At 40.1% G+C, this 18,604-nt stretch overlaps 1 protein-coding gene across 2 annotated transcripts in view; it reads right to left on the reverse strand.

The window, feature by feature from the left end:
- The window catches only part of apip (APAF1 interacting protein), a 35,206-nt gene extending 17,448 nt beyond the window's left edge, over positions 1 to 17,758 (reverse strand). For both annotated transcript variants that reach the window (XM_084061427.1, XM_084061426.1), the window contains exons 1-5: positions 17,649 to 17,758; positions 14,003 to 14,056; positions 11,653 to 11,759; positions 4,499 to 4,547; positions 584 to 701 (exon numbers count right to left, since the gene is read on the reverse strand). In XM_084061427.1, the coding sequence (XP_083917553.1) occupies positions 584 to 701; positions 4,499 to 4,547; positions 11,653 to 11,759; positions 14,003 to 14,053 (325 nt within the window). In that variant the 5' untranslated portion in view covers positions 14,054 to 14,056; positions 17,649 to 17,758. The remainder of the gene's footprint in view (positions 1 to 583; positions 702 to 4,498; positions 4,548 to 11,652; positions 11,760 to 14,002; positions 14,057 to 17,648) is intronic.
- Positions 17,759 to 18,604: the final 846 nt, after the last annotated feature.

Raw genomic sequence — 18,604 nt, forward strand, 5'->3', positions numbered from 1 at the left:
AAAACTATGTACTGCATTATTATTTTTTTACTTATTGTGAGACATATCGTTATCGAGGTATTCAACAACGTTTTTGAATATTGCGTGCATTCCTAATATCGTGCAGACTATTTGTATTTATATTTGGCAGCCTAGGACATACCCACAGACTAGTTGTTAAGGGTTTCAACAACTTGTGATGCCTCAAAAAGGAGGCAAAAAGGCTGGCAAAGTATTGTGCTGTCTCTGTTATAATTGGCAGCCGCCATATATGGTGGAGACACTGTTACTTCTACCCATAGAGTACTGAGTGACATGCCTATTGATTCATGAAGACATATGCCATGATTTTATGAATGTATAACCTTACTGCACCTATAATATTTGTGTCCCTGTATGTATTCTCCTTTATGTGGACATAAATAAATGGTTAAAGGGATAGTTCACCCCCAAAATGACTTTTTTTTCCTATCGATTAGTCACCCCATGGAGACTTCAATTCAGTTTTTTTTGTTTTTTTTTTCGCATTCCTATAAGCCAATAATCCATATAAAAAAAGTTTTTTGGGGGGTGAACTGTTCCTTTAAAATGTGCGTGCGTGTACCTCTCATTGTATAGGCGTTCATGAAGAGGGGGGTACACTGGCTCTTCCTCAGTCTCTTCCAGGCGGGGGGACAGCTGATGTCTCGCTCCTCCAAGTCACACACAAACATGTCTTCAGGCTGAGTCACCGCAAACCCAGAGAAAAAAACAAGTTTAACCCATTAAGCCCTGAAGCCGATTCTACAAATGTCTTCTAAATCCCAACAGTTTTCTGAAAAAAACGTATGTTTCTATATCAGTGGTGCTCAAACTTTTTCATCTCAAGGACCCCCAAAATTATATGTATTTAGCCGCGGACCCCTATCTCAAAATATTTTGTTCCAGGGACCCCCAGGGCCCCAGAGGCAAAGAATAGAGTTTAAGATGTTTGCTTTAAACAATATATATATACATTCAAAGCTTTGCACACATTTTCACGATTTTTCAAAAATAGCAGATCTACAAGCTCGTAGCGCGGCACTCGGTGCCGCGCTATGAGCTTGTAGATCTGCTATTTTTGAATAGCCAAAGTGTAAAATAATGTTTTTTTTAGCTCAAATGAAAAAGTGACACAGATGCGTTCCCGGTCTTAAAGGGTTAATCTAATGACAGTTACCCAAAAAAAAACTCCATGCAACACTGCCTTTCAAAAAAAAAACACGAAAAAAACACACTGCACTTTATTTACCATCTATTTTGAGATTAATTGTGCGCGCCTACAGTTATTTTGATGTGAAGTGAAATGTCAGGACTCGGGTGCTCTCATCAGGCTGTTAGTGCCGCCCGCTTCAGACAAGCAGAACGACTGCAGTAATAAAGTAAACAAAATAAAACACACAGAAATACGACTGGAGGAATGCTTAACTCATTAAGACCGGAAACGCATCCGTGTCATTTTTTAGATGTATTTGGCTATTCAACATTAGCATATATATACAAGCTCAGAAAGCGGCACCGAGTGCTGCGCTATGAGCTTGTAGATCTGCTATTTTTTTTTTTTTTTTTAATCTAGCAAATCTTTGAATATATATTTTTAAAGCGAACATTTTGTAACTCAAACATTTTCTTCTGGGCGATTCTACAAATGTCTTCTAAATCCTAACAGTTTTTTATTTATTTGTAAACGTATGTTGCTATAATATGGTAATGTCTTAATAATGTGGTTTTCAAACATTTTCATGTCAAGGACCCCCCAAAATGATATGTATTTGGCTGCGTACCCCCATCTCAAAATATTGTGTTCCAGGGACCCCCCCAGAAGCAAATATTTGAGTTAAAAATGTTCGCTTTAAAAAATATATATATTCAAAGATTTGCACACATTTTCACAATGTTTTCAAAAATAGAAGATCTACAAGCTTGTATGAGCTTGTAGATCTGCATTTTTTTATTAGCCAAATAAATTTTAAAATGATACAGATGCGTTCCCGATCTTAATGGGTTAAATAGGCTACAGCATGGATAACAATGCAAACAGTGTGGAAGGAGCACTCCAACCCATTCTCAACCTTATCTTCATATAATTGGTCCTCACTGATGCTCATTATAAGATGCTGATGCAATATTTCCAACTACTCACTCAAGGGTTAATGCAAGAACGAACAATGGCCCACCAATTAAAGTGGTCTCTGTAACCACTTTACCCATTATTTCTATATTTATATTATACCATTGGTAGATATACAAGCTCATAGAGCGGCACAGAGTGTCGCGTTAGGAGCTTGTAGATCTTTTTTAATTCAAATCTTTGCTTCTGGGGGTCCCTGGAACAAAATATTTTGAGATGGGGGTCCGGTTAAATACATATCATTTTGAGGGTCCTTGACATAAAAAAGTTTGAGAACCACTGATATAAAGCAACATAAGTTTTTCAAAAAGCTGTTAGGATTTAGAAAACATTTGTAGAATCCCCCAAAAGAGTAAAAAAATGTTGCTTTAAAAAATATATATAAATATAGTCAAAGATTTGCACACATTTTCATGATTTAATATTATTTTTTGCAGATCTACAAGCTACATTTTCGGGTAGGTGATAACATTTCAGCCAATCAGGAGAGTACCCATTTAGCAGCTTCATTTTTTATAGTGTTCCAGTTCCAATTTGTTCTGCTCATTTCTTTGTATCATCACTTCCAATCACTTCACTTGTTTAATTTGTATCCTGACTGAGTTCTCTATCCTGATTGGATAACATTGGTATCCCGACATGAAAATGCATTTTCTTTTTATTAAAGAGGTGGAGAGACAAGGAGACTCCTGTTACTGAATAAACACTCTATAGCAATGATTACTATCAGAATATAGAGCTATTTAACACTTATTTTGACCATCGAAAAGCGATTAGATTTTAGAAGACACGATCCAACTTATACATACAGTATAAGAACATTTATCATTAACCACTTAAACCCTATATAAAATCTTGTCGCCAAAAATAGCTGATCTTGAAGCTCATAACGCAATGTGACCGCGCAATGTGAGCTTGAAGATCAGCTATTTGTTTGCCCCCGAGAATAGGGCTACTAGGGTACATGTGGTTCAAATCAGCCTGTAGAATGTGTAGAAAGCTGTTAACCCATTTAGACCGGGAAATCGGTGTCATTTTTTTAGATTTCTTTGGCTATTCAAAAATTGCAGATCTACAAGCTCATAGCGCGGCACTCTTGTAGAGATCTCCAATTATTTTTTGAAAAATCGTGAAAATGTGCTTCTGGGGGATTCTACAAATGTCCTCTAAATCCTAACAGTTTCTTGTAAAATATGCAATAATATCAGTGGTTCTCAAACTTGTCAGAGGTCAGATGTCAAAGGACCCCCAAAATTGTATGTATTTGGCCGTGGGACCCCCATTTCAAAATATTAAATCGCTTTAAAACAATATACATTACTCAAAGATTTGCAAAAAAAAGTTTACATTATTTTCAAAAAATAGCAGATATACAAGCTCATAGCGCGGCACTCGGTGCCACGCTATGAGCTTGTAGATCTGCTATTTTTGAATAGCCCAAAGAAATCTTAAAATGACACACACACACACAGATGCGTTCCCGGTCTTAAAGGGTTAAGTATCCTGGGACAGCCAACCAACCACCAAAACTCTAAACTGACCTTCAAAAGCGGTACTTGTGCGGTGTGTGTGTAACAGTGTGTGTAAAAACGGGACATGAGCACTGGTGCCGTCTTGGAAAAACTGTCCCGTTTTCACACTGACAAAACCCGTGTTGACCCTCTTTTATCTTCCCTTTTCCCTCTCCCTGGTGTCATGGTTTGCTAACCCATCTCTGGAGAACAGAAACAGAAGAGTCTCTAAACCAAATTGTCAAGTGGGCCAGTAAGCTTGTAGGTGAAGTATCTCTCAACTCAAGTTGAAAGTGTTTTAGTTTGTTTTTTACTCCTCGCAGCTGTTAAGGTAAGGTGACTTCTCTCAGAGAAGCACCGGATAGCACTGAGCTGAGGGCGGCAAGTGTACAAAATGGAACCAAATGGACCGATAAGGCAGTTCCCAAACCTTCAATTTGATATATATATGAGGCCGAGGACCCCCCCCCCATCTGAAAGGGTTTTGTGCCAGGGAAAACCCCAAGAAGTGATCTACAAGCTCACCGCGTGGCACCGAGTGGTCCGCGGCCAAATACATATCCTCTTGGGGGTCCTTGACATGAAAAGGTTTCTACAAATTCTACAAATGTCTTCTAAATCTTTTTTGTTTTTTTGTTTTTTTTAATTTAGGTTGCTATAATATCAGTGGTTATCAAACTTTTTAATGATTATTCACGATTTATATAGCAGATCTTTACAAGCTCATAGCGCGGCACTCGGTGCCGCGCTATGAGCTTGTAGATCTGCTATAATAGCCAAAGAAATCCCAAAATGACACAGATGCGTTCGGGGGTTGAAAAGGGGCGATTAGACCTAGCAGAGAGAGAGAGCTGCTCACCTGTATCCTCTCCTTCTGGACTCCTGAAGGCGCGATGTAAATCTGGTCCCTAGAAGAAGGTCACGCAAAGACAAGATGACACAGTACAGCGGTTTTAAGCAAAATTACGGCGTGACCAATATGCTAAACGTTTGTCTTCAAAGGGAAGGTTCAGGAATGTTTCCCAAGGTGAACCCACTAATACCCTTCTTCCACCCAGATTACTGCGCTTATCGGTGCTGTCGGCCAGAGGTCTAGTATCTCCATATTGCAGTGTCTTCTTTCTTCTTTCTTTTGGGGGGGGGGACGTCATGCCATGGCCTATTTCGTTGTACTACAGTGTCACACAAAAGCAGCAACAAAATAGACCCTTGGTTCTCAAAGTGGGGTCCGGGGACCCCCAGGGGTACTTGAGGGGGTTCCAGGGGGTCCCCAGCTAAATGATAGATTAGGCACCAAATGGACCTTTATGGGTCTGTAACTCTGAGAGTGTACAAATGGAACCAAATGGACCCTAACGGGTCCATTTGGTTCCATTTGTACACTCTCAGAGTTAAATTAACAATGATTTTACAATATGAATTGGGGTCCCAGAGGTATAAATGTCATTAAATGGGGGTCCGTAGCCCTAATGCATGTCAAACTGGGGGTCCTTGTGGTTGAAAAGTGGTTGAGAATCACTGCTATAGCGCCGTAAAAATCTTCTCTTATGGGGGTCCCTGGCATATCTTTTCAAATGGGGGTCCGCGGGCTAATAAGTGTCAATTTGGGGGTCCTTGACATGAAGAAGTTTGAGAAACACTGAAATAGACGATTTACAAGATCACAATGTGAGCTTGAAGGCCAGCTATTTTTTTTTTTTTTTTTTTAGGGTAGCCAATAATTGTTTACCCCCTTTTCCTCGTTATGCCAATTAATTCCTCCCCACGCACACATTTCTGTGTTGTCACAGCTGTCGTATCCTACTGACTCACCTGTCAGTGAGGAGCCCCAAAAAGGTTCTACGCCCGTAGTGTTGAACACGCGATCATAAGGGATTTAGCGAGGTCTGTGACGAGGTGAAAAAAAGTAAGTGAGCCGAGCGTTCACATGGCGACGCATGGTGTTTTTTACACTGGGCTGAAGGAGAGAGACTCCGCCTCGGTCGGAATGTTTGTTGTCTGAGCGGCGTGCACGGATCGCCGGTGTGTTTAGAAACAATTGGACTTGCGATCATAATGAAAAAAAAAAAGTGTGAGTTTTTTAAAGTTATAAAAAACACTAAATCGCTGGCAGTGGGTAAACACAGCCAGAAATAAGTCTGGCAGGGAATGAGTTAAGGAATCGGACCGTTAAGGAACCGTAATGGTTAAAATCCTAAAGCATCCCAACCCTAGTCATACATCATAGATTATGTCATCGATGACTGATGACATCACAGGCTGGCCACATGAAGTGTGGAAAATATATGACAAATGTGAATGTGATCTGACTGAATGTGAAAAATGTGAAATGTGAAAAACACACACACACACACACACACACACACACACACACACACACACACACACACACACACACACACACACACACACACACACACACACACACACACACACACACACACACACACACACACACACACACACACACACACAGTATGTATATATGAGGCTTCTGCCAGACAGCTACAAATTGCTGAAAGTAATTGACACTAAAGCCTCAGATGTCTCCCATAAACAAATCAATCCAAACATGGTATCATGTGAGCCACACACACACACACACACACACACACACACACACACACACACACACGATACAAGATATGAGGTTTCTGCCAGACAGCTACAAATTGCTAAAGGTAATGGACACTGAAGCCTCACAGACATGTCTCCCATAAACAAATCAATCTAAACATGGTATCACATGTCAGAACGCTGTGAGGCATTTTCTCACTTTCAAACTAACACATTTCTGTTCCTGACCAACGGTGGAACTTTCAGCTGATGCCATGCTCTGGTGTACATACTACACACTACACACTACACACTACACACAGTCTGACAACCACTGGCATTTACACATTTCAAAAAGAAAATTGTACAACTCAAAACTTCCCCAAATGGTTTATCAAGATTCCTTTGATGGTGAAGGCACAGCGACATTTCCATATTGTCTCACTGGGGTCGGGTGGGAAAACCTTGCACTGTATGTAATGTTTTTATATTTGTATGTGCCTCAATTGTTGATTTTTGGGCAGTGCAACCGCCCCTATATGTGAGGTTTGGACATCGACCCAATTGCACCCCCCCAACCCTGCGCTGTGATTGGCCACCATGACTCTATTCAGGACTGTGATTGGCTAGAAACACATGACACATGTGCATAGCCCTATAAATAGGACTACGCACTTAAAAAAACACTTCTATGTTTTTTTCCATCACTGTGATGACCACTGTGACCACGCCGCCCACTTCACACTGGGTGTGATTTTTTTTTGTGTGTATGTAATCTTGACAGCATTGCAAATGAGGGTGAACCTCAATGCTCTTTTCGTGAATAAATAACGGTTTCAAATGTCCGAAACTCCCATTTGCGGAAATGGGAAAACAACATAATAATAATAACTTGTGTTCCAATGGATTCATTGTAGTTATTAATGTGTTAATACTTTTCATGGGTTCAATATTTATAAAACACAGACACACACACACACACACACACACACACACAAAACCATTTCACCATAGCGAAAAATAGCAGATCTACAAGCTCACAACGCGTCGCACTGCGACGCGTTGTGAGCTTATAGATCTGCTATTTTCGCTGCTTTTCCACAACGCTGTTGTCACGACGAAGCAGGGTATTAATTTATGACGAAACGTGGAGATACAAGGTTTCTGCCTGAAACAGTAACTATATAAATGTGGCAGTCTCTAGTTGCGAACGCGGAAGGAGGCGCACCGAAGGCGTGTGTGTGTGTCTGTGTGCAGTGCACTGCCTGGGTGTGGCGGACAGAGTGCGCCAGAGTGCAGCTACAGTCAAAACACAAACACACACACACACACACACACACACACAAAGTCTGTAAATACACAATATTTTCGAGCTGCGTTCGCTTCCAGCGTTCGCGCGTCTTATTTGTATGTGATGAAGTAAAAAGCAGTCTTTCTCGGCTAAAGTCAGCGCCCCAGATACTTTCCCATTTACTTTAAAGGGTAATAGTAGATCACTGCATCAGCTTCTGAGGGAAAGCTATTGAACCCTTAAATGATTCATTCCTCTTTTTTGGGGGGGTACCCACCACCTGTTACCCTGCCATTTGGATTGACTTCCTACTTGAACCAAATGTTGATAGATACTAACCAACTATCTAACTATATAGACAGAAGGATGAGGCTGGCAGGGCACTGCGTCAGGCACCCGGAACTAATGGCAAGGAAAACTGACACTCGAGTTCCCAACGAGCCTGAAAATTAAGGCCCGGCCTTAACTGGGCCGTCCCGAACAATTACCATGATTCTAGGCCCGAAAACCTCAAAGTCACGCATCCAACACGCTTTGAACTGAGCAGATTGGACCTTTCCGTTCCAGAGATAATAGCCAAAACATCTTGAAATAGGCCACTTTTGCCGATTTTCGATGATTGAGTTCTGACCATTTTCGCCATTTTTTTCTCTTTTAAAACACAGGCTACGAAGGTCAGACGGCGACAAACCAGATACCCGAGTAAAGTTCACTTTGAGCTGCACGCAACCCATTCACAGCCATATCCGTCTGCCTTACTGTTCGGCCGCTAGGGGCATTAGCATTAGCAGAATTTGAGAACTAACTAACTGACCCTATGGGAGCCAACCTCAGGGCAAAGCCAGGAAAGGCAAGAAGCGCACCACCACCTACGTAGAGGCACTGCGGCGCGACAGCTTATAGCTAACAACACTGTAGAGCTCAAGAAGACCCCGATGCTAGATAGGAGAGTGTGGAGGGCAGAGATTCAGGAGTCCTGAGTTGATGTTGGCTAGACCGCACTCTCGTATCACATCTATCAATCTATCTATCTCAGTGGTTCTCAACCAGTGGTCCGCGGACCACCAGGGGGTTCCAGGGGGTCCCCAGCTAGATGATAGATATTTATGAACCAAATGGACCCTTATCATAAGGGTCTTATGTGTCTGTAACTCAGAGAGTGTACAAATGGAACCAAATGGACCCGTTATTTGTAAACTCTCAGAGTTAAATTAAAATTGATTTTACAATACAAATTGGGGTCCCAGAGACAGAAATGCCATTAAATGGGGGTCCGTAGCCCTAATGCATGTCAAACTGGGGGTCCTTGAAATGAAAATGGTTGAGAATCACTGCTAGAGCCGTAAAAGTCGTCTCTTATGGGGGTCCCTGGTATATCTTTTCAAATGGGGGTACGCAGGCTAATAATAAGGGGGTCCTTGACATGAAAAGGGTTGAAAAAACACTGATCTATCAGACTACAAAACTGGGTATGCTCAAACGTGTGGTATAGGAGCGACACACGCTGGAGTATAGAATTGGAGCGGCTCCGCTCCAGTCAGATCTGGCTGTTCTGCTCCACACTCCCAGTTTTGCATGCTCTGGTTGGCAGTGATCCCCTAACCCATTAAGACCTGGAACTGTGTCATTTTTTAGATTTGAGCTAAAAAGCATTATTTTACACTTTGGGCTATTCAAAAATAGCAGATCTACAAGCTCATAGCGCGGCACCGAGTGCCGCGCTACGAGCTTGTAGATCTGCTATTTTTGAAAATTCGTGAAAATGTGTGCAAATCTTTGAATATATATATTTTTAAAGCAAATCTTTTAACTCAAATCTTTGCTTCTGGAGGTCCCTGGAACAAATTATTTTGATGGGGGTCCGCAGGCAAATACATATCATTTTGGGGGTCCTTGACATGAAAAAGATTGAGCACCACTGATATAGAAACACACGTTTTTCAGAAAACTGTTGGTATTTAGGAGACATGTAGAATCGGCTTCAGGTCTCAATGGGCTAAAGAAAATGCCCAATTCACACACACACACACACACACACACACACACACACACACACACACACACACACACACACACACACACACACACACACACACACACACACACACACACACACACACACACACACACACACACACACACACACACACACACACACACACACACACACACACACACACACACACAGCGCTGACAGGCCAGTTCCCCATTCATATTCATTAGCATTCTGCACGAGAATAAACAGCCAAGCCCACCACTTCAGCAGGCACAAGACCAGGGTACAGAAACTGGGATGGTAGCTAGGATAGAGTTACGTACATCGTGCCATCATGCCCACTGTGGCAGCAGTTGTGTGGCATTAGTGGATTCACTGGGATGTACTTAGGAGGCAGCTATTTGTTTTTATTTTTTTGGGGATTGTTTCGTAGTAACTAGGCCTGTCACAATCAATACGTTATCGTCTGATCACAGTTATCTGAGATAATCGCTATTATTTCGCACAATTATCAGCATTGTTTCCATTCATTGGTACCGGTCATTGTCGGTTATTTGTTTGTATATCGTTGTTGTCGGGCAGAAACCTCTTATCTCCATATTCTGACCATGTTTGGATTTTTTTGTAAATTAATGCCCTAGAATATAAAAATATTGTGATCAAATGTTTAAAAAAATATTACAGACGGGGTGCCGTGATTTTCAGTGATTTCCCCCCCCTAAAACATAATCATCAGGTATTATGATTATACTAGGAGGAAGATTTTTTTCAAAAAAGTGCACAGAAATTGTTAAAATTATGTTTTTATGTGGACACGCCTCCAGTTCATTAAGTATACCTGGTTCTCACCTTAGCACCTCCTCCATCACCTTAGCACCACCCACCCGTCCTAGTTCCTCCTCCTCCTCATGCCCACACCTGCTGTGTTATAATGAGGGGGAGGGTATATTTGTAATATGTCACTAAAGGGCTGTTTTTCTATTGGCACGTTTGACCCTCAAGGTTTCAGCCTTCAAGTAGAAACTCAAAATAGTCAATGAAGACATAAAACACCATACAAACACCACCAGGGGGCTTAATGAAGTTCTATCAACCTCATAGACACAGAAAAAGTGCAAAACCATGGCACCACCTCTTTCAAAATGTTTAACTTTTTTTTCCTCCAAGATTTAATTTAGAAAATCAGATCTACAAGTTCACAAGGCGACGTGTTGTGAGCTTATAGATCGGCTATCTTCAAGTAGCCAATGTATTATGTTTAAAGTGCTCATGTGGCCTAGTTGCTTCTTTTGGGCTTGTTTTCATAGAACGGTGTTGATTTTGACAGCAAATCTTGATTTTAGTCAGTCTTTTGAGTAAAATTCCACTTAGTTTTAGTCATATTTTAGTCATCTGAAATGTTTTAGTTTTTGTCGAGTTTTAGTTGACTAAATATCATAAGATTATAGTCGACTAAATCTACAGTTGATTTAGTCGACTAAAATGTATGTTGGCGGTGCCTTGATGGCGTCGTAATGGCTGATTTTACACTTGGTTGCATGTTGAAAATAGCCGATCTACAAGCCCACAACGCGTCGCAGCGTTGTGAGCTTGTAGATCTGCTATTTTAACTCATACACTGCCACTGACGTAATAAACGTAATTATTCCCGTTTACCAAACCTGCCACAGACGTAAAAAACGTAATTATTAATTTTTCCAAAAACATTTTTTTTTTTTTTTTTTTTTTTTTTTACCCAAAGACCAAGGAGATATGATTTTTCGAAGGAAAAGACTCCCATCCACTTCCTTGTTAACTTAAAGCTTAAAAATTCTGTATCTCAGCTCCTGAGTACTTTTTTTTTTTCAATGAAAAATCTCTGGCAGTGGGCAAACGCGGCCAGCAATAAGTCTGGCAGTGAATGAGTTAAGAGCGCAGCACCCGAGCGCAACCAAACATAAAATGACTTGTCTTTTAGTTCTACTGGATCTCTTCTCCACTAGTCCCTCACTAACATTTTATCTATTTTTCACGTTGACGAAATTGTCAATATATTTAGTTTTTATTTAGTTTTCGTCAGTGAAAAAAGGTAGTCGACGAAAACATTTCGTCATAGTTTTAGTCGACAAAATCAACACTGCCTCGTTGCTTATTTCTCTCGCAGAATCTGGCAACCAGCATTAACACATACCTGCATCTCAGACTGATGCCTCCCCCGGTGCCCGTCACCCACCCCAGCTGGTAGAAGAGACGACACAGCTCCGGGATGAGCACGCGAGGATGCTCTGCGTCTGAGTCCTGCCACAACAAATGGAAGAACAACTCTATCAACTTTAATTACATTTTATTATATAGTGCCAAATCACAACTTCAGTCGTCTCAAGACACTTTACAAGCAGAGGCACAACGTGCCCCCCTTGAGCAGGCACATTTGTGACAAATAAATGAGAAACACCAAGAGAGAGACACGTAAATAGATTGAATCAAGTTTAATTCAAGGGAGTTCTTAATCAAGTCTGTTTAGGAATGCTCTCGGCTCTCGTGTGGAAATGGTTAGACACTACACAGCACCTATAAGCTCTATGCACAGCAGCCATATTGTGAAGACATTCACAGGTGTTACCAATGGTACTAATGAAGGCTCTGTTCCATTCTGGTCAAACAGAGTCAGGGTGCTGATATTGTACATGTTGGCTCACTGGAAACACTCCAACACCAGTGGGACTAAAATTTGGGTCCAGGGACCCTCATGGTTCCTTAAGGGGTTTCCAAATGGCCCGTTACGGGTGTGTAACTCTGAAGGGTACATTTGGTTCCATTTGTACACTCTCAAGAGTTATGGGGGTCGTGGACAAATCTGAGAACCATTGTGCTACTCTAAATGGAACAGAGCCTTCATTAGTATCATTGGTAACACCTGTGAAGGAAGTAAAAGTAAGGTAAAATGTATAGGACAGATTTTACGTACGTGCAAATATACAGTGACAAAACAATACCCCCAAGGAGTGGGGCCCATTACATTTTTTTTATAAAAACTTGAAGAAATGCTCCTCGGAGCACAGGTCTGTGCCAGGTCAGGTAGGTTATCGTGGGCCATCATTGTTCAGGATTCACCATGCCAGATGGAATATGAAAAATCGGACGGATCCATCTTGATCACTTGACTATAGAGATAATGTGTACCGACTTATGTGATGTTTGGACACAATTTGTAGCGCCTCCTGCTGGCGCTATAATAGGGTAATGTTAAAAGGGTGGCATTTGTTCCTCGAGTCAACGTAGTGTGAATGTGCATGCAAAGTTTCACCGCAATCGGACGCTGCGTTCGTGATTTGTGGCATTTTGTTCAAAACGGGCCACTCCTGCAATCTTTAGATGTCAATCTTAGCCAATCAGGAAGGAATATGAAAAATCAAACCGATCCGTCTAGATCACATGACTATAGAGATCATGTGTACCGATTTGTGTGAAATTTGAGTAATATTAAAAAAAATGTTTTACATAAGTCGGCCTCCTGGTGGCGCTATAAAAGGCAGATGTGAAAAACAGGGCAAAGGTTTTCACTTGGCTACTAGGGAGTGCACATACAAAGTTTTACACAGATCGGTGCAGTTATATGTAAAAACACGAAATCGGCCTGTTGTAGCGCCACCATGAGGCTGATTAGAAACTTTTCAAGTGGCATTTCTTCTTCAGCCTAGTGGGAATGTGCGTGCAAAATGTCATGGATATTGCACACTGTGCTCATGATTTTGAGGCATTTTGTTCAAAACGGAGCACTCCCGCAAACTTTGGAAGCCATTCTTATAGCCAATCAGGATGGAATATGAAAAATCCGAAAGACCCGTTTCGTTTAATGACCATAGAGACTAAATAGAATAAAATGTGATGTATATTGTGGGTTAATAAATAGCCCTACATTATAATAGGTTATTGCAATCAGTGATCGCTCACGTGCATGTGACGTCATTAAAATAGCGTCCCCCACCAGTTTTAAAAAATAATCACCACTACAACACTGCTCGTGAGACTGTGTCACTTCTGATTTCACAAGTTTATCCTGTATGAGTTCTCTCTCCTGAAATGATCAAACTGATATATCCAGATCTGAAAATGTATTTCCTGCACACTTGACCCATTAGGACCTGGAACGCATATGTGTCACTTATTCATTTGAGCTAAAAAGCATTATTTTACACTTTGGCTATTCAAAAATAGCAGATATACAAGCTCATAGCGCGGCACCGAGTGCTGCGCTACAAGCTTGTAGATCTGCTATTTTTGAAAAATCGTGAAAATGTGTGCCAATCTTTGAATATATTGTTTTAAAGCGAACATTTCTTAACTCAAATCTTTGCTTCTGGGGGTCCCTGGAACAAATGCTTTTGATGAGGGTCCGCGGCCAAATACATATAATTTTGGGGGTCCTTGACATGAAAAAGATTGAGCACCACTGATATAGAAACGTACGTTTTTCAGAATACTCTTGAGGTTTAGGAGACATGTAGAATCGGCTTCAGATATTAAAGGGTTAAACGTACCTCTTTTGCTCCACCTTGGTCCCCGTTGCTTGTGCCACACACAGAGGACATTTTCTGCAAGAGAGACACATGATCGTCAGGTAAACCTTGGTGTAGTCGTGGACTCAGAGCTGAATTTAAACAGCCACATTAACACACTCACAAAGTCAGCCTAGTGTTATCGCCTCAAAAATATAGCACGGGTTAAAGGCCTTAATATGTCTCAGCAGGAATCTAGAAAAACGTGTCCATAACGACTACTGTAACGGTGTCTTAGCAGGCCTCCCTAACAAATCCAGCAGATGGCTGCAGTTGATTCAGAACGCTGCTGCTCCAGTCCTTACTAACACCAAGAAAGTGGAGCATATCACCGCAGTTCATAACCCAGTAAGACCAGGAACGCATCTGTGCATCTTTAACATTTCTTTGGTATTCAAAAATAGCAGATCTACAAGCTCATAGTGCGGCACTTGGTGCCGCACTATGAGCTTGTAGATCTGCTATTTTGTTTTTGAGAAATCCTGAAAATGTGTACAAATCTTTGGATATGTATCTTTTTAAAGCGAACATTTGTAACTCAAATCTTTGCTTCTGGGGGTCCTTTTTTTTTAACTGCTTCCCCAGAAGCAAAGATTCGAGTTACAAATGTTCGCTTTAAAAAAAGAATATATATATATATATATATATATATATATATATATATATACTATATATATATATATATATATATATATATATATATATATATATATATATATATATATATATATATATATATATATATATACACAAAGATTTGCACATATTTTAAAAAAAAATCAAAAATAGCAGATCTACAAGCTCATAGCGCAGCACTCGGTGCCGCGATATGAGCTTGTATATCTGCAATTTTTTTGAATAGCCAAAGAAATCAAAACAAATTACACAGATGCGTTCCCGGTCTTTATGGGTTAAATCCTTACACTGGCTCCCTGAGTGTCAAAGAACGATATTTCAAAATACTGCTGTTTGGCCTGTAAAGCTTTGAATGTTTTAGGTTTAGGGCCAAAAATACATTTGTGATCTTGTGCAATATATCATGAACCATCCCCATCTCTCAGGCAGAGCTGCCAACTCTAACGCAATCAGCGTGAGACACACACACGCCAAATGACAGAACACGCCGTCGACTCGTCATGCACCGCTGAGACTGAACACATCCACTTATGCCAGTATTTGAGCGACACGGTGAATTAAATGATTGTTTCTGGAGTAGCCCCAGCCTAACGTTAACTGTAGTGAAAAGCAGTGGTGGAAAAAGTACTCAAATTATTTACTTAAAGGAGTTCACCCAAAAAATGACTTATTTTCTATCAATTACACACCCCATGAAGCCTTGATTTCATGGATTTATTTTTGTTTTTGTGGCATTTCTAAGACAAGAATTTGATGACCGGTTGTATTTCCGGTAGGAGACACAAATAATCTACTTTGTGTCTCCTACCGGATACATTAGCCAGTAGGAGACGGGAATCAAATTATTAGCTTAGGAATGACACAAAAACAAAAAAGAATCCATGGATTCAAGAGTTCATGGGGTGTGCAATTGATAGAAAATAAGTCATTTTTTGGGTGAACTCCTCCTTTAAAAGTATCAATACTGCTATATAGAAAGACTCTGTTACAAGTAAATGTCCAGAATTCTAAATTGACTTGATTAAAAGTACCAAAGTGTTGGCATCAAAATGTACTTAAAGTAACAAAAGTAAAATGTTGGAAAATAGCAGATCTACAAGCTCACAACGCGTCGCGATGCGACGCGTTGTGAGCTTGTAGATCGGCTATTTTCAATTGGCCAAGGTGTGAAAAATGGCTAAAGTGGTTAATGTATGTTTTATAATGTAATCATTTATATCTGCAAAGTAACTAGTAACTAAAGTTTTCAAATAATTGTAGTGGAGTAAAAGTACAATATTTGCCTCTGAAATGTACTGTAGTGGAGTAGAAGTAAAAGTATTGGAAATTGGAAATATTCAAGTGAAGTAAAAAAATACCTCAAAATGTTACTTAAGTAGAATGAGTACAGTACTTGAGTAAATATAATTAGTTACTTTACACCACTGGTGAAAAGCCGAAATGATAGGGGTGTGTGTGTGTGTGTGTGTGTGTGTGTGTGTGTGTGTGTGTGTGTGTGTGTGTGTGTGTGAGAGGGACGCTGCGTGCATTTACGCACGTGTAACTCCATTGATCATTGTCAGTATTATGTCCCCCCCAGACGTTGCAGACAGGATCGACATAATTAAGATGAATTACTGTTCTGTGTTCTATACATCCAAAATACTTCTGTTGAAAAGTTTAATCTCCACCTACCACCAGTTTCTGCCTCAAAACGACTTGATTTCATTATTGATTATGTTAGATTTTGGAAAATTAGTACAACTATTAAACTTATTTATTGATTTTTTTTTAATCTTTGGCGTGCAGTGGTGGATCTGCTATTTTCAAATAGCCTACTTGAGTAAATGTACTTAGTTACTTTACACCACTGCTCCAAGGTAGTAATAGTCAGGGGATATTAGCAGAAAGATTTCCAATCTTGGAATAAATTCCTTACCAAAAAAAATCTTCACCAATGTGTTTGTAAAGGTGTCTAGTAACACATCTCACAAAGACTGAAATGCAGTTTCCCTAGGAGAATGTTTGACAGCTGCTGAAAGTTGGGGTACCCACCATAACCTTATGTGGGGGGAAAAACAAAACAAAATTTAATTTTGTTTTAAGTAGCATCATGTGAGGGGTCAAACTAGGCCCAATCTCAATGGGCTTTTTACACAAAAAGTATACCTGGAAAAGGATGTCTATGGCCGTTTTTAGCCCAAGGAGTGGTTTTGGTGCAAAACAAATGCTTGCAATGGATTCAGAATCATACAAACACCCTAGTTTGACCCCTCACATGCTACTTACAACAGTTTTACATTTTGATATTTTTTTTCCCTCCACATAAGGTTATGGTGGGTACCCCAACTTTCAGCAGCTGTCAAACATTCTCCTAGGGAAACTGCATTTCAGTCTTTGTGAGATGTGTTACTAGACACTTTTACAAACACATTGGTGAAGATTTGTTTTTACTTTTCAGATATAAACTATGATATAATGAAACATGCTTTAACCACTTTAGCCCTATTTTATACCTAGGCTATTTGAAAATAGCATATCTACAAGCTCACAACGCGTCGCATCGCGACGCGTTGTGAGCTTGTAGATCTGCTATTTTCAAATATTTAGTACTTTTACTTTTGGTACTTTAAGTACATTTTGATGCCAATACTTTTGTACTTTTAATCAAGTAATCTTTTAATTCTGGACTTGTACTTGTAACAGAGTATTTTTATATTGCAGTATTGGTACTTTTACTTAAGTAAAGAATTTGAGTACTTTTTACACCACTGACTGTGAGGACCCCTAGTAGCTTTGAGGACCCCATGTAGTAGCTCTGCGCCGGACCCCCTAGGAGGTCCCGGACCCCCTGTTGAAGACCTCTGCATATTGACAAACATGGTTAAGTTCCACTTATGTTTAGCATAAAGAAGGTACTTGAGGCTAAAGCCTTAGCATTAGAGCAGATAGTTCAGACCTTATTAATGTGTTTTCATTCATAACATCATGTTATAGCTGTGTGCCCGCTTACCTTTATGTTTTAATGTTCATAAACACACTTAAATCCACAACATTATGTGTTAGCCATGATGCTAACGCTAATTCTTCTTCTTCTTCTTCTTCTGTTGTGATGCAGCGCAGTCGCGTCATACGACTTCTTCTTCTACTTCTTTTGTATTTCAGGCATACGCCCGTACCCGTCGGCGTGTTGCTGCCTCCCACTGATGGTCTTGGGTACTGCATGCACCACTGTTTATTATCCCTATCTGATCTTACACAGAGGTTTGCGGTGATGATGGTAGAAGCAGTGGTGGGAAAAAAAGTACTCAAATGTTTTACTTAAGTAAAAGTATCAATACCACAATGTAGAAGTACTCTGTTTTAATACAGGTAAAAGTCCAGAATTAAAAATATACTTGAGTAAAAGTACAAAAGTATTGGTATAAAAATGTACTTAGTAAAAATGTACTTAGTACTTAGCGTTGTGAGATCTACAAGCTCACAACGCATCGTGTTGTGAGCTTGTAGATCTGCTATTTTCAAATAGCCTAGATAAGAAATAGGGCTAAAGTGGTTAATGTATGTTTTATAATGTAATCATGTATATCTGAAAATTAACTAGTAACTGAAGTTTTCAGTTAATATCTGCATCTGAGATGTACAGATGTACTGTAGTGGAGTAGAAGTAAAAGTATAGACAATTGAAAATTGTACTTAAGTACAGTACTTGAGTAAATGTACTTAGTTACTTTACACCACTGGGTAGAAGTACTCAGATGTTTTTACTGAAGACAAAATAACCGAAAAGAAAATAAATGAAAAAGGTGATTGAAAAAACACGGCCCCCTCATAGAAGGACAATATCAGTCACCACCAGAACCAAGGACGAGTGTGTTTTCAATGAATCCATCATGGTTAAAATGGAGTTTGAAGTTGCAATAGGTTTGGAAGGGGGCGTGTGTCTGATGAAATGAAATATCTAAATAC

The sequence above is a fragment of the Gymnoscopelus microlampas genome, assembly GCF_963454915.1.
Source record: "Gymnoscopelus microlampas genome assembly, chromosome: 1".
Classification (NCBI taxonomy): domain Eukaryota; kingdom Metazoa; phylum Chordata; class Actinopteri; order Myctophiformes; family Myctophidae; genus Gymnoscopelus; species Gymnoscopelus microlampas.